The 22,907-nt window shown below is 43.6% G+C and overlaps 2 protein-coding genes across 4 annotated transcripts; one reads left to right on the top strand and one right to left on the bottom strand.

Moving 5' to 3' along the window:
* Positions 1-561: 561 nt before the first annotated feature.
* On the bottom strand, positions 562-17,072 carry reps1 (RALBP1 associated Eps domain containing 1). 3 transcript variants are annotated; one of them, XM_030110059.1, is made up of 19 exons: positions 16,311-17,071; positions 13,723-13,846; positions 11,493-11,722; positions 10,614-10,779; positions 10,199-10,329; positions 8,924-9,086; positions 8,770-8,833; positions 8,109-8,263; positions 7,054-7,175; positions 6,567-6,647; positions 5,246-5,333; positions 4,728-4,829; positions 3,886-3,946; positions 3,567-3,765; positions 3,295-3,489; positions 3,110-3,199; positions 2,755-2,912; positions 2,566-2,671; positions 562-2,458 (listed from the first exon to the last, which is right to left on the bottom strand). In XM_030110059.1, exons 1-19 carry the CDS (start codon positions 16,461-16,463, stop codon positions 2,390-2,392), a joined length of 2,457 nt encoding a protein of 818 aa, XP_029965919.1. In that variant the 5' UTR covers positions 16,464-17,071; the 3' UTR covers positions 562-2,389. The 3 variants fall into 3 exon arrangements, with proteins under 3 accessions (XP_029965919.1, XP_029965920.1, XP_029965921.1); XM_030110060.1 differs by having other exon boundaries at positions 10,614-10,776; XM_030110061.1 differs by lacking the exon at positions 6,567-6,647 and having other exon boundaries at positions 16,311-17,072.
* A 1,897-nt stretch (positions 17,073-18,969) lies between these two features.
* abracl (ABRA C-terminal like) lies at positions 18,970-22,227 on the top strand. Its single transcript, XM_030110753.1, has 3 exons — positions 18,970-19,063; positions 20,098-20,163; positions 20,888-22,227. Exons 2-3 carry the CDS (start codon positions 20,103-20,105, stop codon positions 21,070-21,072), a joined length of 246 nt encoding a protein of 81 aa, XP_029966613.1. The 5' UTR covers positions 18,970-19,063; positions 20,098-20,102; the 3' UTR covers positions 21,073-22,227.
* Positions 22,228-22,907: the final 680 nt, after the last annotated feature.

Raw genomic sequence — 22,907 nt, 5'->3', positions numbered from 1 at the left:
ACAGGGACAAAAACTTAACAAGACAAGAATGGATCAAAAACATTAATAGCTTCAAGGATGGAAGGAAAAAAAATAGAAAGTGGTTCGATTGTTTTTCTACTTAAAGCATCTTCGTTAAATAAATGTGAAAACACAGAAGGGACATGCAGGTTGAAAGTGAGGAAAGGACGTAAAAGTAAAAAAAAAAAAGTGAATGGAGGGAGAAAGTGGAGTTCAAAGTGCAGTTGGGTCATTCAGGTCTCCTGTAGTGCTGACTGCTCTCCTGTAAGCTTCATCTACACCCAGAGATGGCCATGGCCCCCCACACACACCCACACACACCCACACACACACACACACACACACACACACACACACCCACACACACCCACACACACACACACACACACACACACACACACACACACACACACACACACACACACACCAAACAATTCAACAAACTAAACAAACACTGATCTGGAGTCGACTTCCCTCTGGAGCGTGGAGCAGAGGACAGCACGCTGCTCACCAGTACCAAAAAAAAAAAAAAAAGGCATCACAAACATACAGTAGTGGGTGTTTTGGAAGATCTACGATACAAAGACCAGGGTATACTGTTCACACAGTTGCTACTATCATAGTACAGCTAAGTATAGTTGGTCTGTGAGGATGTATCGCCCCTACTTGCATAGTGCCGACTGCCCGACAGACAAAAATCAACACAAACTCTGCCTGCACCGTCACTTCGGACCTGTGCACGTCGCTGTGCTGCAGAGAAACCGCCGGAAAAAAAAATCTTCTCCAAATCAGCAATTCTTCATGGGCACCGCCTCCTCCTGCAGTCGAGCAGCTGGAATGTCCTCCAACCCTTCAAGTGAGTGTGGTAACACTTCTCCGTACAGTAAAGATCGGACAAATAACCGCAGCATTTTGTGGTTCGAAAAGACAAGCTGAGCCACAGAGAGACCTGCAGGAAGGGAGGGGAGGATGGGTTTTTTTTTTCTTCTTCTTCTTCTTTTTCTTCAGACAGCCCGAGCGGAGATGAGAGAGCAGAGTGAGAGTTCAGTCATTTGGCATAAAGTTCAACCATTCAGTCAACATCAACCCTCAAACACTGTAACAAGATCAGGAAACACGCCGGCATCATTCACTGCTTCGAAACACACACAGGTTTGTAGGGGCAGTAATAAGGAGGAGGAGGAGGCGGGCTGGATTCGCGAGACAAAAAAAGCCTTCACCGTGATTATTTAGCCGCAAGTGGCTTTTCAAACACACACACACACATACACACACGCGCAAAAGTCCTGTGCAGGAGTGAACTCAGAATGTTGAACAAAGACGACGTCACCAAACTCCATCAAGCCTCTGTACTGGATGAGGTGAACTCAAGGTATTAATTAGTCTTCAGATAGCTTCTGTTACGTTTTTGTGTTCAGGACAAAGAGAAAAGGCTCAGCTACATGTAACGTGAGAACTTTCAAAGACGGCGGCTCACCAGTTTACCAAGTCCAATCTAGAAGCATCACGAAGTGCAATTTTCTACCTCTGATCTGTTGTAATGCCACGTTTACACATCAGGTGGCAGTAGTGAGTCCCAGTCGTACCCAGAGAGATGGTTTGTAGTTAATTACCAAGTGCAGTGTTTGCTCATCGATCTGCCAGTTTGGACGCTGGATTTAAAGGACTAGACCGGCTGGAGCCAGAGTTTTATTGCTAAGCTTGTTTTAATTTTTAGAATTATCACATCGAAGCAACGGCAGTTCTCCGGATTTAATGTGAAACTACTGCAGATCAGACTTCAGCTAAGAAAGAAGCAAAAAAAAAAAAACCATTGAATCACCACCTTCTTAAATCTGCCTTTCAAGGGGAGTTTGGTGTGGCGAGCCCAACATGTGAGCACGAGCCTGCAGGGAAGACACAAAGTCACACACACACACACTTAGCACACACACCTTCAGTCATTCTGAGAGTAAAGTAATTAGACACTAGCAGTTTGTCTTCAGATCAGAGTTGGAGCGTCTGGTTTGTCGCTCCGAACCGTCTCAGCTTGCGGTCGCTGTCACCTTAGACTCTCTTTGTAAAAAAAAAAAAAAAAAAAAAAAAGAAAAACATTGAAAAGTGCCAGTTTGTAAAATCCCCTCGTGTTTCCTCCTCCCGTCGGTAAGACTGTGCTCTCGGGTCCGTCCGGTTCATGAGCGATCGGCGTGTGATTGAGCACGACAGCATGAACAGAACGCTCTGCGGTGGGCCTGCGACCCCCCAAAGAAAGCCGCCATGTTGGAAGGAGAGAGAGAGAGAGAGAGTGAAAAAAAATAAGGAGCAGGAGGAGGGAGGGGGGGGGAGATGCCATGAAGGGCCAAAGCCTTGTTTCCGATGAACTACAGCCGAGATTCGCTCGGCGTGTTGGTTAAAGGTGAGAGAAAGGTCTGAGCTGCTCCAACTGGACTTCTAGTGATATCCTCTCCTCCAGCAGGTCCTGGAGAGAGAGAGAGAGAGAGAGAGAGAAAAAAAAGAAGACAAAACATGAAACACAAGTTCTGCTTTCACCAAATTCTACATTTTGGTAAAAAATCTCCTTCAAACCTTCAGTTGTTGCTGCAGTTCACTGTTGAGTCGCGCCAGAACTGTGTTGGTCTCTTTGTTTCTTCTGATTGAAGCTTGAATGGCCTTTTTGTCCTTTCCGACTGACCTGCAAACACAGGAAGTGTTGACACACAGATTCACCTGCGAACTCCTGAGACAGAGTTATCCCTCAGTGGACGAGTGTCCTACCTGGGGATGGACGGCTGCGTGGCCAGCACCGCGGCGATGACGTTTGACTTCTGTGGACCGTGCTGCTCGTCCTCCGGTCGAAGCTCGTCTTCGGACTTCAACCTCCGCCGGACCGGTTTAGGGGGAGGTGCGAGAGGACCTGACGAGCCGGCTTTAACCTGAGAGAGAGCCAAACTACGTTTAGCTTCAAGCTGTTTTAGCTTTCACTGCTTTATAAGAGGCTGTTATTCCAAGTGTTGCACTGCTCTGAATATAAAACAGTGTTGAGAAACTGTAAAATGAGGGCATTTTAGACTATGGGTCTGACATATTTTTGTCCCATTAAAACCGCAAAAGCTCTGAAAATCTGACCGACCGAGTTGACCGTCGCTGACGGTCTCTCGTCTGCTTGACCATCACTCTTCACTGTTCTTAAAGGGCCGGCGCCCTCTGATGTCTTCTCCACCTGCAGATTTGAAAAGCACAAAAAAACACAATAAATCTGAAACTCTAAACCTGAAACTTGAGTCAAAATGACGGAGTGTGGAGGAAACAGCCGACCTGTCCCGCCTCGGCGTGTTTGTCGACCTCCGGCAGGCTGGACGGCTGCTCGGACGCCGCGAAGGCCTGGAACTGACTGAAGTCGGCAAAGTTGGGCTGCTGGGGGATCTGCTGAGGGGAGGTGGTGGTGAGCACCGCTCCTCCGCCGGGTACGCCGTCAGCCTCCACTCTGTGCCCAGTGAGCGGGACTGAGGTCTGGGAGAAGAGGAGGAGGAGGAGGAGTCAGAGGAAGGCTGGTCTAAAACCTCACTGCCGATGGTTTCCGTGCAGACCTGTGTGGGTAGTGGTCGAGGAGGCACCGCGGGGGGGAACGCGATGGAGGAAGGCTGCTGCTGTCCCGTGGCGGCCGCGGCAGCGAAGGTGCGATTCATGTCCAGGGACGACGAGCGAGAGTGGGACGGGTGTGGGCGGGGCGGAGGAGGGGGCGGGGCCACCACCTTCAGCGCCTCTGGAGACGTACCCGACTGAGACCTGGACATTTATCAACACAAGACCAAGCTTTCAGTTGATTACGCGTCATCTTTGACCTGCTGGCCGGTCGAGGCGGTTTGAAACGCAAAGTTTGATCTTTAGTAGGAGAAAAGTACCGACCTTTGCCGAGTGATTGGCTCCTGGTCTGAGGTGAAGGAGTCGGAACTGCTGTAACCGTCACCTTCACAGAATTGAAAAAAAAGCAATTAAATCTCAAATCACTGCAGATTTCAAGAAAAATATATAGACAGAGACGTATTGGGAACGCTGGGAGGATTGAGCACTTAACTTGATATAATCAGCTCATCCCACAAGAGAAGGTTCTCTATTCATTAGCAAGTTAGAGGAAGGTGAAAATCAGTTCACCTGGTGCCGAGACGTTTTTCTCAAGTGTGCCCACATGTGGCAAACACATCTGGAATGATGAGCAAGGTTTCTATACCAGCTTCATCTCAGGCTGAAGCGCCTCTGGCATCGAGTGGCACGACGGAGTGTAACTTTACAAGCCTCAGCCTGAACTGGTGTGTGGTTTTGTTGCATTATGGGTAATCTGAGTGACGGGTTTCAGCAAGTTAAACTGATTTTACGATCAAAGCATCCACTAACTGAGTGTAATGAGATAATCTAATCTGACTGAAATGCAGTAATCGAAAAGCCTGGGTGCATGTTTCAGTCCATTATCGTGTTTTCTACGGTAGTTTTTTTCTTTTACACGTTGGCAGATGTATAAATAAAGGAAATAAATCAGACGAACAGGTATGCATGCACAAAGACATCAGAGTATTGAAGAGGGATTAAGGTGCGTCACTCCAATTCCTCACCATAATAAAGCTGCTGTTAGCCAATATAATACACTGCATAATGTTGTTCACATGATCACTTGATCAGATGACCGCAGAAATCAGATCATCTTCAGATGTAAACAGGACAGATATCAGTCTATGTTCACTTTGTTCACTCACCGACGGTGTTGGCAGCTACAAACTTCATGGAGGCGGGTAGTTTGGTTTCTTCGGACAATTCTGGAGGCTTCACCAGCAGAGGACTGGTCGGGTGGTTGTGATCTAAGGTTTTGAGTAATAAAATGTTATATCTGCTCATAAAATCAGACACAAAAGTCTAATGATGTCTAACATTGTAAGAGTTGTTTGCTGATAAACTGCGACCTCCTCAGTTTCCCTGACCTTTTGCTCTGTACGCTGAAACCCTCCACTGCCTACCATCTGTCCACATGCAGACATTTTCACAGATCAAACCCAGAAAACTCCAGTCTGATAATCTTATACTGATTTCAGGAAAAAACGCAACTCTTTAGTTCATCCTCCTGTTAAGTTACATTAAAGTGACTCCCAGCTCTGGCAAAGTGATTCATGGAGCAGATGGCAGTGGAGGTTTCTCCTGCAGCACAACTGTAATAACATCGTCATTCATCCGACTGTAAAGCTTAAACATCCAGGCTTGGAGCCAGGTGGCGTCTCACCGCTGCCAGTCCTCTTCAGCTCCATCTCCTGCATGTGGATTTTACTGGGCGTCATCCGGATGGGAACAGGATGGACGATGGCTGTGTCCTGGAGAACAAAGACAGTCGGACAGGGTCAGACGGAGAGAAGAAATGACCTGGACCTCAGCGTTTCTCTCTCTCGTAAGGCTGAACACTGGAACAGAGCTCCAAACAAAGAGGTTTTGTTTTCTATTCCGCTTTAGAGGCAACCTGCAGTCAACAGTAGCTGGTGACTATTTGCCAGTCAAACTCAGTCTTGCACTTCTTGTTGTTGGAGAACTTCCTCTTTGTTATTGCTGTACTTTGGTCACATGTTAAACTGAAAGAGTTTAATTATTACTTTGAATTGACGATGGGATTTGCCCCTGTGCACATCGGCAAATGTTTTAGTCTTGTTTCAGATCTTTCTGACATATACCCAGAACTACATTAGAAACCAAGTGCTAAATTACTAAATCAGGCTCGCCTCATACCTAACCTCTTTTATGTCGGTGTTGAAAATCTTTAAAAGTTTTGCTAGCATACTTTTTTTGGTTTGCACTACAAGGGGACTCTTGACATATACAACAGATTACAATCAGTTCTGAGTGATTGTGCTACTCATAGCTGAAAAGCAGTGGCTTTTAATTATGTAATTAACACATGCAAGAGAGTAATTTTGTGAGAAAAACTTTAAGGACTGAAAAAAAAACCCAATGGAACCAAAAAAAAATTCTCCTTCAAACAGAATACAAAGTTTTAACGACACACTTAACTATTTACATATAAATAAAGTCGGATTAAATCCCGCCCACACTGTCCCAACAAAGTAGATTTTAAAAAAGTGTTTGGATGTTAATCTCTTCTTAAATAATGGTGAACAAAGTTTACTTTGGTCCAATCCCACAGTTAAAAAAGTTTAATCTACTGAGGAAGTGAAATGAATCTAACACACTACTTGTGCAGGGCCAATACTTGCTGAAAGGTAACATATATTCTGTGTGACGTGCACAGAAGAGATCACAAAAGACTCCGACAGCTCAACGGTGAATTATGCGCCCAAATTTAAGTTGTCGTAGCACTGACCATATATCGCCGGAGCAATCTGCGTTTGTGCTACTGACTGATGGATGTCACTGGTAAAATAAAGGTGATGTCCAACAGAGCTAAGCCAGCCAAATCACAACACACACTGCTGGTGCAGTGGACTTGGAGAGAACGTCATGCACAGAAAGAGTGACAGAGAAAGAGAGAGAGAGCCAGAGAGGGTTAATGTCCGTCCATTAATGGTGAAACCATGCATACTACGTGATTGACTTACAGGGTCAGCTGGTGCAATGTTAGAGTCAAATTGGGTCAGAGTTTGTGAGCTGGAGGAGCGCTCGCTAAACGTCTCCCACTGCTGCAGGAGACAGACAGACAGTGAGAAAAAAACATGTCAGTCAGCCAGTGCAGTGACATCTCACATTTAACATCATCAGCATGAGCACCTGCGGCGGCGCCGCGCCACATCGTCAGTAGGCGTGAAAGAAAAAAAAAAAAAAAGACATGGGCAACTCATCGCAGAACCACAGGCTCCCATCGCAGTGCCAGGGAGGGCGGGAAGAGATGCTGAATTATCAGTCATTATGTTTGATGATGAAGAGGATGGAGTGGCAAATCAAAACAGAATGGATGGGTGAAGCAGGGGCAGTTCTGCCTGAATTCACTGGGAGCAATTAAAGATGAATCAAATGCAAACGCAGCAAACGGAGCTGGAGGTATGCTTGGAAACATGGTGTGATGGTGTGTTGGGTGCGAGCTGGAACCTCGTTGCTCTGGTTCATCTCCGGCCAGGCCTGGTTTAGTGAAGGCATGGAGGGAGACTTGTTGGGGGTGACCTCCACCGGTGACGCCGAGTATCCGACGTCCGCCGTCTGCTCAGGGACTTCTGGAAACCGATAAACACCACATCGGTTAGAGACATGGACTCCACATGACAAATACACGATACACAGCCAAAAAACAACACAACTATCAAAGTTTGGGGAGTTTCTCCTGATAAAAACTCATGATGATTCATCCTACTGAAGTTATTCTTGTGAAGTCTTTTCCATGAACACAAAATAATTTGATGTGAGTGTTGGGAAAAAAAATCTGACTGGAACTTTAGATCTACACAAGACCTGCTAAACAAACACTGGCTTTCTATCCCAGAAGTATATTTCAAGAAATGTTTGCTCAATCTGAGGCCTGACATTTAGTTCCCGTGTCACATTGAGGCCAGTTCTGCACGATAAAAGCACGGCAGCTTCAGAAACAGGAGGAACATGCTGGATGTAATCCAGACTCTTGACTGAGCCATTCAGACAGGTGCGAAGTGAACAGAGATTTGGGAATCAACCCAAGGTGAGGACAAGCCAGCTAAAGATGCTGGAATTTGAAGGGTGTTTTTTTTTTAAGTGATGTTGTTAGTTTCTAGCAGGCATATAAAGCATCAAATTGAATAAATGGGGAGAAAAAGAAAAGTGGCTAAGAAAGGATGGGGGATTAATGGTAATACATACGTCCTATAAACCATCATTTATCAATAACATCAGAATTTTAGATGACTATATTGCAATCAATTTCTTAAAAAGAATCCTTTTATTATAACGTACGCTGGTTTGCATGCAGCACGTGCCTGCTGATTAAACTAAAGGGGTCACGATCAAAGTGCAGCAGGATACGAAGGGGTGTTATGGAAAGTGCAGCCCAGCCTAAATCAATTAACTAGCACCAAGAGGCAGGTTTTCCACACCGCAGCTCTGCTGCCTTGTGGGTTTAATGAGGTCTGATGTTGGGAAATGGAGAGCTGCAGTGCAGACGGGGAGAGTCGCCGCACCTGCTGAATCATCCAGGTCAATCAGCTTTGGCATCAGGCTCTCAGGCAGCTTCTCGGGGAGGTCGTAGCCGTTCTTCCTGGCTACGACCAGATGGAAGGCGGCGCAGAACTCATCCAGGGTTAGAGCTCCGTCTTTATCAAAGTCTGACAGCTCCCTGCAAACACACGCGAAACGAGAGTCACGATGACACCAAAATACTCAGCAGGATGACAGTGGGAGAGGAAGCGTCGGGACATACAGTATGCAGATTCCCTATTAATACACACAATCCCTACTGCGAGCAACTGTCAGGACTGGGAGCCGATTCCCACAATATCCACAGTAACAAGTCAAAACAAGAAGCCTCTTTCTTATCGTCTCAGCACAGGTCGGCCACTCGTGAAGATTGACAAATGCAGATACAACACAGACTCCTCTGTTTTCAAAACCAGCTCAGCCAGTCACTTTCACTATAAAAAAGGTATTAATGGCACAACGATTGAAATGCAGCTGTGAAAAATTTAGCAACACATCAAGAGCAAAAACATTCTTCTCAGTGTCCTGCATAGATATAAAGGTATAAATTATAAAGATATAATATAAACAACCTATTAGCATGACTCACTGTTGACTGATCGCTACACGGCTGGGAATGTGATCAACAAGGTAATGACGACTCACCAAATATGGGACAACTCTAAAATTGGCAGCTTTGATTTGGTGAAGAACTCTTTTGCTGCTGAACCTGGAATTAGATTGACGACGGTTAAAGTTCCTCTCAAAAGCAGCTCCTCTTGTCTGTGTGGGTTTTTTTTTTTTTTTTGCGTTTCTTTACCGGGTATGAAGCCCGTGAGGTCCGGCTGGATGGTTTTGAACTGGTTGATGTAATACTGCCTCTGCTCGTCTGTGATCTTCCACGGGTCGTCGTATGTGCTGGACTGCCGCTGGATCTCGTTGTTTGTCGCAGCCGAGGCCACGGTTCGTATTGTTGTGCTTTCCTGTACAAAAACGCAGAGGACAATTTATAGTGATCAATACAGGGTAAAAGAAGGAGGTGGTCAAAAACGCAATTAAAAAAAAACACACAGGGATTGAGTTAAAATAAGTGTGATATGTGAAACCTATAAAGAATTTTATATTAAACTTTAACCATAATTCACCGCAATGATTGAAGCTTATTAGGAGAGAGCAAAATTGACTTAAAGTGCTGCTGGCTTATTCATAATAATAACCCAATAATACGACTAAAAATAAGCATGGATTCCTTCCTAAAATTAGGCACAGGGTGGAGAGGCCTTTGCCTGAGCAATGTCACACAAGCTGCTCAGATTTCAGCGGCGCTGGGCTGGCAGACAAAGCACTCATATAAAATGTCAGCTCCTGCTTGAGACGCGATTGTGGTTCGGGTGATGTCGCAAGTTTGGCATTGGTGGTGTCTTATGGCGCCTCTTCATCTGATAAAAGCCGTTCATGACATCTACTATTGAGACTACCACAGCCTGCTGCAATACCGAGGATAGCTGCTTAAGTAATAGCCCCATCTATATAAAAAGCATTGAATTCAAAGTTGACGTGTAAGCTCTGAAAATACGAATATTGTATTTCCTGCCGTTGTAACGACATAATGAACTGAAAGTAAAGCACTGATTAAGACTTTTTGTGTCCTTTTCAAGATTTCTGACGTTTCGATTGGAAAAAGAATTCCCGAATGCATGCATATTCAAATTGAAGGGGCATTTCAATTTAACACCTGTTGTTCAATATAATCAACTGAAACAATCACTTGATGGTTAATTTATCAACATCTGTTATGTACAAGGTTGGCCACTAAAATCAACCCAAATACAGATAGAATTTAATATTATTTCACCAATATTTAACTCCTTATTCTGAGGTACGTACAATATTGATCAAAATTAATAGTTAAATTAAAACATAGTTGATTCCACATTTGCTATGAATAATAAGCAATTACATAACAACAGGTTTCTAATTCAAGCTTTATGTGTTTTTTGATTCTCTGTTCACATGTCAAATTGTTCTTCAGCAAGATTCTGAACGCCAAATTAGTCCCAATGGAGGTTGAGCTGTCATCAACATTGGCTCCTACCTGGACTGATGAGGGGTGCATTGTTGGGAGCGTGCTGGAAGGCGGCGTGTCCGCTGTGAAACTGACCCAGCTCTCCTGGCCGGGAGGCGGCGGCGAGTGGGACGGCCACATGCCGTCACCCGTCCCTGCTCCTGAAACGAGCAATGGTGTTTTATCATCCCAGCGCTGTACGCTGAATAAGAAAGGTCGTCATTTGTTCTCTCATCTTTATAACATCATTAGCAGCAGCAGGCGCAGAACCTGTCATGTTCCAATTGTTCCCCTAATAAATAAACCATACTTTCCTCCGCAAACATAACTGACATTACACACAACAGTAAGTTTCAAGATGTCTACTTAACTGTTCAAAATCTAATGATATCAGACACTGGTGGGTTTTGGTATATTTGCTTCAAATAAAAAAATGAACTCTAACCTGTTTGTTGTTCTCTGAACTGCGTCCACACAGCTCCGGTCGCAGCCACCACCGGTTGCCGGTCCACGTTTCCGCCGCTGTGTTGCCGCTTGTGTTTCCTCCAGGAGTGAGGGGATGTGGGAGGGGACTGGTGAGGGGAGACGACTGGGGAGGTTGCTTCTGGCTGCTGAGCACATGTGGAAACAAACAATATATATCTACATTACAGCAGGTTATTCACATTGTAAGAAAACTTGACTGCACTGAGCAGCAGCTCCTGTTGCCGTATTGTGAATTCCTCGTGTTTGTGGCGTTAAAAAAATCCCATTTCAAGGTTTTGCACTTGAACACACCACAACTGAACCCGGTCAAGGCCGATGAAAGCTACTTCAAAAGCTTCTTATCTGCACCGCTGTGGAGGGGCATGGTGAGATGTCACAGCGATGCGTGAACGAGCGTTTCAAAGCAGATGCAAAGAGATACGAGCGGAGGAAGACATCTATTTAGCTCGAGAGAGGAAAAAGTCAGCTAGCAGCAAGTAATGTGAGCTTCAAGTGATCGCACATGCACAGGAAAAACACTGCAGTGTCCCAGCAGCTTATCTCTGGTGACTGCTGCTTTCAGCTGTTGACAGAATTATAGTGTGTGAGAGTGTGTGTGTGTGTGTGTGTGTGTGTGTGTGCAACGTCACCCAATAAAGTCAGTTTGCTTTCTCGAAGCTGCCATTATCTTCATTTTTCAATTGTGTCTTTTGTAAACCATCTAATAGTTATGGGGAAAATCTCAAATAAACAGTGATGTGATCCATCTCGTAATCGTTTGTGCGTGTAGCAGAGAGCAAAAGATAAGAGAGCCTTTGAGAAAGAGCTGTGTTTACAAGGCGACAGTGAGGTTTCAGACCTGTGGCTCTATGCTGGGCGCCAGGGGCTGGATGACCTCGTGGACCGGCAGCGAGGTGGAGGTGGGAGGGCCTTTCTTGTTCTGGTGACCCCTGCCAGGTGGCCGGGGTATTACTGCAGCACCGGGGGCAGGATACAAACCCCCGCTGTCCGTATCCTGGTAGAGCGCCGCGTGCCGCGCCTCCGCCTCGTTCTTCCCCACCACGAACCGGGGCAGCGGCAGGTCCTTAACTGGTGAGAGAGGATTTAAAGACAGACAAAAGATGAGGAATGCAAACCGCGTGAAGCCACTGGGTCAGGAGAGCTTTTCAAAGTAAAAATTATCAAACAAGATACACGTTTAGCTCAAGGTAAAACAGAAAGTGAACATTGGATAAAGCTGAAGTGAAAATAATGAAAATCAATCAAGTTGCCGGTAGCACCAGCTCCTCATGGCGTACAAAACCCTGCTAAATATAACTTCTCTACAATAAAACCACTTACCACACAGACCACACTGTCACCTCACTAAAGTAACTTTGGGATTCACTTCCCCTTCCAAAGCCCTCACTCCCTCAACAGCTGAAGCTTGTTTGCCTTTTTTTTTTATATATATATATTTACATAGACAGTTGTTTGGCTGATATTCTCCTGCTTAAAATTGTGGTGCAACTGAAGGAACGAACGAACGAATGTCTCACCCTAACCCAAAAACACACAAGTATACTATGTTTACACAGTTAGCAAACATCTAATTTCCCAATGTCAGGGAAATGCTTTGACCTTGAGTGTTTTTCACTAAACTGAGACAATCTAACTCCTGGAATAAGATCACATCCAATAATGTGGCACAAATGATATGGCTTGATACTTGATAACATTTCTCAGCTCTAACTCAATGCCTCAGCTTCGGGGAAGGTATTAACTTTCACATAAGGCAGATTTCAAACATTCCCAAAGCTAATAAAATGCACCGTGATCATCTTGCTCAGAGGAAGTGGCGCTCGTACTTCCTTATTTTCGCATCTAATTATGAAATCATTTCAGCATGTCGCAATATTTCAAGTCAAGCAAGAAACTTTGTGCACCGGGTGATTGCAATGTCTCGCTTCTGTGGTTTTAGTGAGACGTCACACCAGAAACAAACCAACAACAGAAAAAAAAAACCTCCACAATGTAACAGAAAAGTGCTTCTGGGCCTCAAACACTACTGAGTTATGATAATAGGAAACCAGTTAGAACAGGTTATATCGCCAAACATCCAAGAGTTTTGTGGCGGCGGTGGATTCGTTGGTAGAGTGGATTGATATGCAATCCTTCCGTCGACAGTTAAGACACTGAAGCCCAAGTTGCACTCAGTAAGACAATCACCACTGTCTATGTGAACACGAAAAAAAAAAGGACATATCTTTTAAAATCCCTTCAGCCTGCTCAAGAGGAAAAATGTGACATACATCGAAATAAAGTCCATTTAACACTAGAAGAAGGCCAATAATCCTTCACATGAACAGACTCCACTGTGCAGACTGAACTATCACTCACCCAAAAAGATTGTGAAAAGTGTCTCAACAACACTCGTTTCCTGTATCAACAGGCCTGGTGTTTTTTGCAAGTTAGCCGACAACAACTGCTGTCACAAGAGATCACATCTTTATTATGACAAAGAGGAATTACAATAAGCAGGAACATTGAAGAATATGTGACAATATGGTATAAAGCTTATTGTTTCACTTATCTAATAGTAAATGTTATGGGCTCACACGCAAGAACAGTAACAGATCGTGCTGGTCTTAGTTTTATACAGTAGTTTTATTACTCAAATAAAGTTTGATTTGATTACTCGCTACATCATGTGACGCAGACTTTGTAAACGTGGGTACAAGAGTAAGTCTGACTGCACAATGCTGCTCTTCACTCATTCATTTCTTATCCTGGCAGACATCTACATGTGCTACCAGAGCCCTCCTGAAGTAAATAAATGAAGCCAATCAGGAAAAGAGCAGTTGTTCTGTCTGTGCAGGGGAAAATTATGACATCCTCTACAAAGATCAAGTTCAGTTTTCATGCTGACCTTTTCTTTTGCACTCTAAATAACCCCCCGACTAAGGAGAGAAACAAGCAGCAATCCACAGAACCTAAATGTTGACATTAAACCTGTCCTGGAGCTGCATGAAGATGCAACAGGAAGGAAAGGAAAGGAAAGGAAAGGAAAAGGTAAGTGTGCCTGTAGGAAGAATAACTTCTGAACTCACCCGAGTTGAGGCTCTCCACCCTCAGAGGCAGCCCGGACTGGGCAATGGCAATAAGCTTCAAGGCAATGTAGAACTGGCTCCTTCCGAAGTGACCCAGCCGAGTGGCTCCACATAACTCTGTGATCTAAACCCACACAAGGACAAGGACCAACAGTCAACAACAGTCAATGTGTTTGTCCAAAGTAACACACAAGTCCTCACAGTCCATATACGGTCAAAACAAACCACCACAAAAATATAGTTTGCTTTAAAACGACTCTTGAACACTTCACATGTTGTATTACGGTTCACTGAGGAATGACGCATCTGAAAGGTTGCTCTTATTGAATAAACAGTTTAATCAGTGTGTGTCACTGCAAACAGTGTGCCTCTGCAATACGAATTCTGATGATCATGTTTATATTGTTTTTTCATGATGCGAGAAGGTTTTCAGCAGATAGAAAACTGAGCAGAACAAGATCAACTTTTCATAAATTTCCTTCGCTGATTTAGTGTAACCAATAAGCCTCAAATGCATATTTTTGGACTGTGGGAGGAAACCAGAGAAAACCTGCGCATGCACAGATTAATAACACTGGAAGAACTCTTCAAGTGCCAGCACTTCAGTACTGTGTACGCCACAACACCAGTAGTCCGCCACAGCCGACTGATCCCTTTTTTTGCTGACAAAGAACTTAATCCGAGCGTGTGTGGATACAAAACACTCGTCAGTTTTCTCAGCCTATCACAACATGACACTGTAGCGGCACGCAGCGCACAACACGGAGTTCAGTGTGGATTTTAAAAGCGAGGGGAATACAATGCTGCCTAATTCTTCCACCACAGTGCTCCCCTTGTTGACCTTGAAAAGGATGCTGACTCATAAACTGAAAATATTGGCCTGCTGAAAGACCCGGAGTCACAAGAATGGGCTGCTGCAGTTCAGCTGGAGACTCATGACTCGCAGTTTCAAGACAGAGCAGAGACACTCTGGATGGGATTGGCTGTGGTGTAGTCACGTCACCAATACAACAATGACACACTTATTTTTTGCCGTTAGCTATATCTGTAATTTGGTAGTACACCTAACTGCAGCAACCTCTCCCGGCCTGCTTGTTTTGGAAATATTTGTAAATGTAACCTAGTCTGCAGGCTTTGCGTGTGCATGGGGCTGTGGCTTCAAAGTACGCTCCAAATATCAACACCAGTCTTTCAGTGTGGTGGGAATCACAGATGAAAACCTGCTGCTGCTGCTGCTGTGAGGGGCTGTTTGCAAATTCTGTGTGAGAAGTTCAAAGACTATCAAAACTGGAATTGGCCTTACTGGACCAAAAGCTCCAGGTAGATAGTGACTTTTATTGGAAAACTAATGAACTGCCTGGAATTATACTGTGTTGGTTGTTTTTAGGCTCGATTGTACTGCAGGTTCTCACCTCAACCCATCTGGACTTGGTGCTCCTTAATCACACTGACCAACTGCATCATACTCCAATCCCAATGCTGATGGTTTAATCTCCCATCATGCCCTGTCCATTGTTAAAATCTACATGGCCAAAACCCTGAACTCTATAATGGGCAGTCAGTCTCCTCACATGGTGAGCGAATGTGTGTGTGAGAAACGGTGTTAAGTGCTTGGAGACTGCTGAAGCAGTGAAAATGCACTATGTAAAGAGAAGCCCATTCATCATTTTATGCCAACTGCTATACTAGAAAAAGCTTCTGTATTTATCACACATAAACGTATTTTCCTCTGTATTTAACCCAGTGGGCAGTCACTGTGTATCACACAGGGAGCTTTCAGGTTTCCAGGACCCACAGTGGTAGCGATCAGGGTTAGGAAACACAGTGGCTTAGAAAAATGATGAATAAACACTTCTTGCACAAAGCTTTGCGTGACTCTGGCCATGATTGTCAGGGTTGTTCAGATCATTGCTTCCCATTACTTCACAAAAGGCTAATCTGCTCCATCACTATAAAACTTTAAGTATGTAGTGTTCATAATATGAACAATTCTGATTCTCTAAAGTACAGCATTCAATCGGTGACATGATACCAGTCCATTAAAGATGAACACCTCCAATAATGTATCAGCATGGGGGATCTTGCTCATGAAGCTCTGTCCACCCACGGTCTCTGCAAATGTTGTGATAACTTTTACAAGTCACGTCAAACAGGACACAATGTGACTCTGCGTTTCCGCCGGACAAAGAGGCAGATGTTGGAGAGAAGACAGGAAAGAGTGGGAAGTAAATGCGAAGCACAGGACTGATGACCACACAGTATTCTGTTCTGTTCAAACATACGTCCACAAAAGGATCCCTTGCGAATCAGATATGCCAGGCTTTCTTAATGCGTTAGAGATGCATGTTAAAGGTCCATTTTGCAGCTGTGACTAACTCTGTGAGGGGGCTGAGGCTAACATTAGCCAGAAGAAGGTGTGTCTGTGTCGCTGCGCAGGCTGCTAACCAGCCAGGCTAACCGTGGCTGATCCGCCTGACAGGACAGCTCTGACAGGCGCTCAACTTTGTAAATGATCCAGTCGCCGCGAAGCCTGTCTGAGTCCCCGTGATAACAGTTTGAAACATGGCACTGGCTCGTCGCTAGCTTACCTGCAGGACAACTTCGCTGGGTAACTGGGCCGCCCGGAAAAGGTCAAGAACTCTCCCGTTGGAAGCCACTTTTTTGGTGTTGTCCGTGTCGCAGTAGACGAACAAATCCGAGTAATATTTCTGCTCCACATCACTCAGCGTTAGACTTTCCATCGTAGTACCAATTGAACCCGAAAACGGGACTAGTTGACTGTTGGTTAGCCCTTAGCCAATGGCTGGGGCAGGATCCAAAATATGGGCGAGACTTCAGGATCCCAACTCAGCTAGCGTCAGCGGCTAGCTAACGGTAATAATGTCGACTTGTTGTCTCACTCCCCGTGAACCACCCGGGTACGGCGTGCTGAGAAACGGGACCGAGCCCAGCTCCGAGACCCAAACGCGGTGTGCCTCGCCGCAGTTAAACACTTAGTTAACTTGTTGGGCCAGCAAAGCCAGTGGAGCAGGGAGCTAGCTGCTACCTTGAATCAAAGTCAGCGGCTGCAACGTTAGGCTAACGAGCGAGTCGCAAAGTGCGTCCACCTCCTCGACCCGCACATCCAGCGCCGGAACCGCCCGTCGCAGCACTTCTTCTCCCTCCAATCCCTCACGGGAGACTGTTTCTCTGTGTGCCCGGGCACGAATTCCTCCGCGGAGCCGTCAGAAGTAAAGTTTCGGGGTCTTTGGGTTCCTTCCTCTGGTAATCATAGCCGCCATTCCTGCCACCGGAGTCACCAGCTCACTTCCGGTTCGGCCCTTCACAGTAAAATACAGCTCCGTTCACATTGAATCTAACCCACGCGTCCGTGTCTTTTCACTTCGTTGTCCAGCTCAGCTGAAGCTGATCCAGTGAGACTACGAGAAGAAGCAGGCTGCACTCTGGACAGAGGGATAAATACACTCACGTTTACATCTACGAGCAATTAAGAGCCACCAGATCACTTCCTGTATGGCCCTTCGAAGTAAAATGCAGCTCTGTTCAGACGAAAACGACCCTACTCAAACAATTTAAACTCCCATGTCCCCAAGGTCAGAAGTTTCACTTCAACCAATCTCTCAAAATTAAGATCAGAGATAGTGTGAAAGTGTATTTAATAAAAGTACACTTTATATATATAAAATGCTTTTAAAAGCTGCACTAAAAGCCAAGAGTATACATCTATCCATCTCATCCCAGCATCAATCAGGAGCTGATCCACAGGGTGCTGTCTAGATAGATCCCCAAGATTTTTTTTCTTGATGTTTTTCTACATGGAAATTTTACTTTTTTCAATAAATCACAAAAAAGAAAAGAAAAAACTCAAAATCAACAGTCAAGGAATGCCATCAAGAAATAAAAAAAATATATGAGTATTTGTGGACTTTTTCCATTAAATAAATGAAATCATGTCATGAAAACTAATTTATATGAAGTGAAGTTTCAAATGTTTGCAAATCAGCACCCCAAAGCAAAATCCAGACTCAAACCATGGATACTGTCACTGTGAGGTGAGAGAGCCAACCAGTACACTGGAGTGCGGCCCACCACAATCTACATGTTCAGGTAAATGTGCTAATAATGTTGACAAGCCTGCTGACTGATTAAAGGAAATGGCCAACCTGTGCATGTGTGGAAAGGACTGACACATTTATACTATTTTTATTGTATTCTTTTATTTAAGACGTCTGTGTGTGGTGGGGATTTTGCCAATTTAAAAGTTGTATTTATTGCTAGACTTGTGGTGATGAAGGTTGTAATCATGTGATTAAAATCAATTAAGTTTTCAGTTCAGATTTTACATAATAATTTTATGTTGACAATCATGGCTGTTTGTTTTTCATAGAAAGACTAATTGAGGAAGTATTCAATCACATGCATATTTTTTGTAATATTAAGAACATATGGTTATAAATATTCACACCTTGGCAATTGCTTTTCTTTGCTGTTCTACCAACCATTGGTTTTTTGAAATGAAAAATCAGATATATCACTACTGATGAAAGGAAATGATATAATAGAGAAGTGGGATATCCATCCACCTTAATCAAAAAAAATGTGGGAGGAAATGAGTACAAGCCTGTCTTACAATCAAGGTTAGCGGAGCAACATTTAAATGCATTTACATCAGTTCTGAATTACATGAAGAACATTTTATTTTTAATTTAGGACCAAACTCGAGTAATGAAGATTAAATAAACTAGATGATGAAATAATAACCAGACTAGAGTTGGTTCTTTTAGTCAATTTGTATGTCATTCAAATGCATTCACTGAAGTCTAGAAAAAAATATACTAATGTACATTTCTAATCATGTGATCAGTAGGATTTGGATTTTTTCCCTTATGATTAGGTGGTTACATGACCCTCTCACAGGAAGTGCTAACAAACACCTCTTCAATGCCTTGTATGTCATGTTATATGCCCCTATATGGGACAGACCTTCCTGAACCAAAGCATCGTGTCACTGTGAAGTCAGACGAGCTCTAATGTTGCGTTCAAATGTTGTAGGATATCTCCATCCTGGATGGAAAAGCTTGCGATCACAAAACACTTGCATCTTCACCTCGACTACGTTGAAGTAAGATAATGTTTTGATATAGAACATACTCGTTCTGATTCATGATGCTGCAAAACAGATTATTTTGATTCGTTTAATTAACACAATCTATGTACCACTCCCTTGTTAAAATGACAATTTCCGAGCCATCCTGAACTACACAAGTTTTGCCACCGGTGCGGATTGATTAGAAAGTCGTCCATCCTCTCATTTCAAGCTAAAAAGATCTCTAATAACCTGGTAAATATACATGTTTTAGTGTCGCATTGAAGCTGTATTGTGTTGATTTTGACTCAGGCGTTTGCCATCATAAATCAGGTAATTCCAGCGATTTGAACAACTCCTCTGAGCGGATCGTTTGTCTGGAAGCTAACGTTACCGGCGAGCCCACATCTGCAGCTCGCAGCACTGTTTCCCGCAGCACCCAAAGCCCGCAAACTAACCCCGAGCTGGCGACAATAAAACCCCACCAACTGATGTCTGCATTTCGTTAAAATTAACAGATTACAAGCAGGATGTGCGCTTGGAGCTAGTTAGCTACTGGTGCTAATCTGTACTTCCGCATTGATGACGGTCCGCCCTGCTCGTGCGGCGCTCGTGATGGAGCCTGGCAGAGGCTTCTAATAAATTCCTAGATTGACCTTTAAGTACGTGTTGCATGATTTCCAACTGTTATTGCTTGGATTCACTGGCGTTATTGATTAGGAAAATCCTTTTATTCGCAATCCATGCAAAAATGGAGCAAGCATCTCCACAATTACTGCTTTTATTCCCTCTAGAAAAAATGCTTTATGACTTAAAACATTTCTTTTGGGGGGAGGGAACGATTCAGCATGCATATTATGATCTAAGAGCACTTCAGCTGCTTATACATTGGAGTCATTGTGTGTCTTTTCAAAAATGGACATCCTCTTAAAACATTTTCCAAGAGATTGTTTAAAATTGTAAAATATTAATCGGTATTAGCCACAACTATTTCGTCATGTAATTTGTGACTGTCAACCACTTTTTATTTTGGGGTGCAAAGGAAGAAACGTAGAAGCTACCAGAAACAGTTACTAACCTGTGAATGGTGGAAACGTTTGCTGAAATAAGAAATTATTACTGTTTCAAAAACCATTCAGTTTCTGTGAAACGTTGTTTCCTAAAATGCTTCACATCTGAAAGGGTCCAACCCCACAAAATAGTTGCTCGTCTCACAATTGAACAAATAATGAAAAAGTACAATGCTTCTATCGTCTATTGTCTTAATGTGCTTGTCTCTTGTCTTTCAGTAATAATGAATGTCGAACATGAGGTCAAACTGCTGGTGGAGGAGATTCAGCGACTTGGTACTAAGAGTGAGTCCAGGCTTTGATTTTGAGGTGTTTCACTTTTATTATTCACCCATTCTTGGTCTGCTGGGGCCATTATCCATCAAAGCATGACAGCAGGCTGGCTGGCTCAGGAAACGTTCTGCTGGTAAATCTTTGGTAGTGTGACATGTACCACCTGCCTGTCCGGGCGCGGCTCAGGATGGATTTCAGAGACGCGACAAGCACTTTGAGGTGTTGATCTGCCTTCCAAGTTCCCCAGATTAAATTCAAACGGGTCTGGTCCCGAGAGGCCCCGACTCACAGGACCTGAGGAGTCTGCTGTTAAGACTTTGCTGTCGGATATCAGACACCAGCTCACACTGTCGTCAAAGTATTTGAATCTCTCTCAGCATGTCTCTCCTCTCAGTAAAGTTAAGCAATTTGCAGCGCTTCTGGTTGACTCTGAGCACTAAATTACTGCACACAGTGATTTTCAAAGTGTGATGCTGGGCTCCACCGGGGGCGCCAGAGAGCTTTAAGCAGGTCTCAGCAGGAGTGTGATTTATTTGTTCTTCAAAAGAGGAAATCAAGATGAAAGGAAATGGGTTAAGGATAAAGCTAGATATAAATTCAAATGATAAAATGGGTTTCAGCCTCTCACACTTATGATTTAATTTAATTTCTCATTATTTTGAGCTGTCTTTCATTAAAGGAAGCTGCAGTTCGATATTATTTCTTCACCAGTTTTGTTCTAATCCTCATTTTCTAGATGGCGACGGTCAAACCACTGTGAAATTCGGCGTCTTGTTTAACGACGACCGCTGCGCCAACATCTTCGAGGCCCTGGTGGGAACGCTGAAGGCCGCCAAGAGGAAGAAGTTGATCAGCTTCGAGGGCGAGCTGCTCCTGCAGGGCGTCCACGACAACGTCGACATCGTTCTGCTGCAGGAATGAGAGGCCGCGTTGACGTCCCAGCGCCGCCTGCAGATCTCGCCCAAACCTCTTGAGTACCGGAGCTTCTGCGCACAAACCTGTTAACGCCCCAGCGTCTGTTCTCAGTTTTCCCTTCTTCATTCACAAGGCTCAGTATTGGAACTGAAATGCAATAACTATAATAGATCTTTACCCACCCAATCGTTCTGCATATCAGCATAGGATCTTTGTTTTCCTGTTTCTCATTCCAAGCCATATCGTCATGGGTTTCAGTTTTGACATTGCATCTGGAAGCGGTGTTGCGTTCTCCTCAGGTGCTTTTATCCACCACAGGCATCATTTTGCTTCTCATATAGGACAAACACCGAAATCAGGAATGTAAGGTTTTTGTACAACACATTAAATTGCACATTTTGGTCTATATTTCAGTCGATCTCAACAAGCTGCAGATCTGTACAGCTTCACTGTCAGGAGCAAAAGACACAGAGCACAAGATGTTATTTCAACTGAAGCTCTTCTTGCTGTAATCAGCAAATCCTCCATTTAGACTCCGAAGAGGCAGTTTGATTTAAGATCTCTTTGCTTGTGTGTCGTTTAACCTTAATATTTCTGCATAGGAGTCCTGTGCAGCTGTGAGGTGAAGGGCAGTGTGCGTCCATTAACAGCATCACCAAACAGCACATTCTTCTATTGTTTACATGAGCCATTCCTACTACCTCCTGTGGACTTTTTAATAAGAATAGTGCTTTTGGAAATTTAATAACAAGCCCTTTTCACAGAAACTCTTGACTACAATCACAGACCAAGTGCATTTTGCTCTTTTTCTACTCATCACAAAATGCTTGAGTAGTTTTAAATCCATTGTTTTTCTATATGTAGTCACGATTGTCTTTCATGAACAAACTCCAAAAATTGCCTTTTCATAAGAAATCTTTGATGGCGAATGTATTCCTTGTGCAATTTGTATTAGTGTCTAATTACAGGGTGATTGTTGCCAAATGTGGAAAGTATGAATTTGTGAAGATGCTCAGGACCAAATCAACATAGCCAAAATGTGTCTAGTTGTCCTGTTGATGAAATTAGTTGCACACAATGTGCATTTACGGTTTTAGTACTTTTTAAAATGTCTATTCATTCTGTACCGTAGGTTCAACGAAACTTGCTGATCAGGCAAAACCACTGATATCACAACTCGTCGCTTATCGTCTTTTGGGTGTTTAATTTTGCTAGAATATTTTTGAGAAGCACTTTCAGCTGTGTATGGTGCCCCAAAGAAGTTGAGATGAATCTTTGAACATAAATACTGACATGAATAGCTATATTTAAAAAAACTGTTAGATCAGTAAAATTGATGACAGTGTAATGAAATGGCACTTTTCATAAGGAACAGTGCCATGCAAGAGGATTGATAGACTGATAGCCAAACAATAAGACCCAAATCTTGAAAAGAACATGAAAAATAATTTTAAAAGCATGAATACAAGAAACAATTATGTACAAGCACAGATAAAGCAATATTTGAAACATTAGGATGAAATCATGTGACAAAAGAAACATGTTTGGCTGCAGGAAATAACGGTATTGACAGAGGTCATAGTACATGAGTGTATTGTAATAGTTTTTTTTTAATTATTCAGACAAAATGAACAAACGGTCACATACCCGGCTCCGTTCTGTTTTAATTCCCAAAAATGTCTTTGTGAGGAAAAATAAGAATTTGCAAGTCATGACAGAAAAATAAATATAAACAAAATCAGAATTTGAAAAGTCAAAATGACACTTATGTAATTAAGATGCTGATAAATCTCTGTCAGTTTCATCTGATCTGTTGGAGAGTATTTGAAGTTGTACTCACA

The sequence above is a fragment of the Salarias fasciatus genome, chromosome 15, assembly GCF_902148845.1.
Source record: "Salarias fasciatus chromosome 15, fSalaFa1.1, whole genome shotgun sequence".
Lineage (NCBI taxonomy): Eukaryota > Metazoa > Chordata > Actinopteri > Blenniiformes > Blenniidae > Salarias > Salarias fasciatus.
This window is presented reverse-complemented; position numbering and strand designations above follow the sequence as displayed.

Bases quoted from the DNA above. Each gene is read 5' to 3' on its own strand.
- reps1 (XM_030110059.1), bottom strand. From the start codon at position 16,463: ATGGAAAGTCTAACGCTGAGTGATGTGGAGCAGAAATATTACTCGGAT. The intron at 6,648-7,053 runs GTTCCAGCTCGC...TGTCTCCTGCAG, and splicing joins AGATGAACCAGAGCAACGAG to CAGTGGGAGACGTTTAGCGA. The intron at 2,459-2,565 runs GTTTGAAGGAGA...CTCTCTCTCCAG, and splicing joins AACTGCAGCAACAACTGAAG to GACCTGCTGGAGGAGAGGAT.
- abracl (XM_030110753.1), top strand. From the start codon at position 20,103: ATGAATGTCGAACATGAGGTCAAACTGCTGGTGGAGGAGATTCAGCGA. The intron at 20,164-20,887 runs GTGAGTCCAGGC...CTCATTTTCTAG, and splicing joins TCAGCGACTTGGTACTAAGA to ATGGCGACGGTCAAACCACT.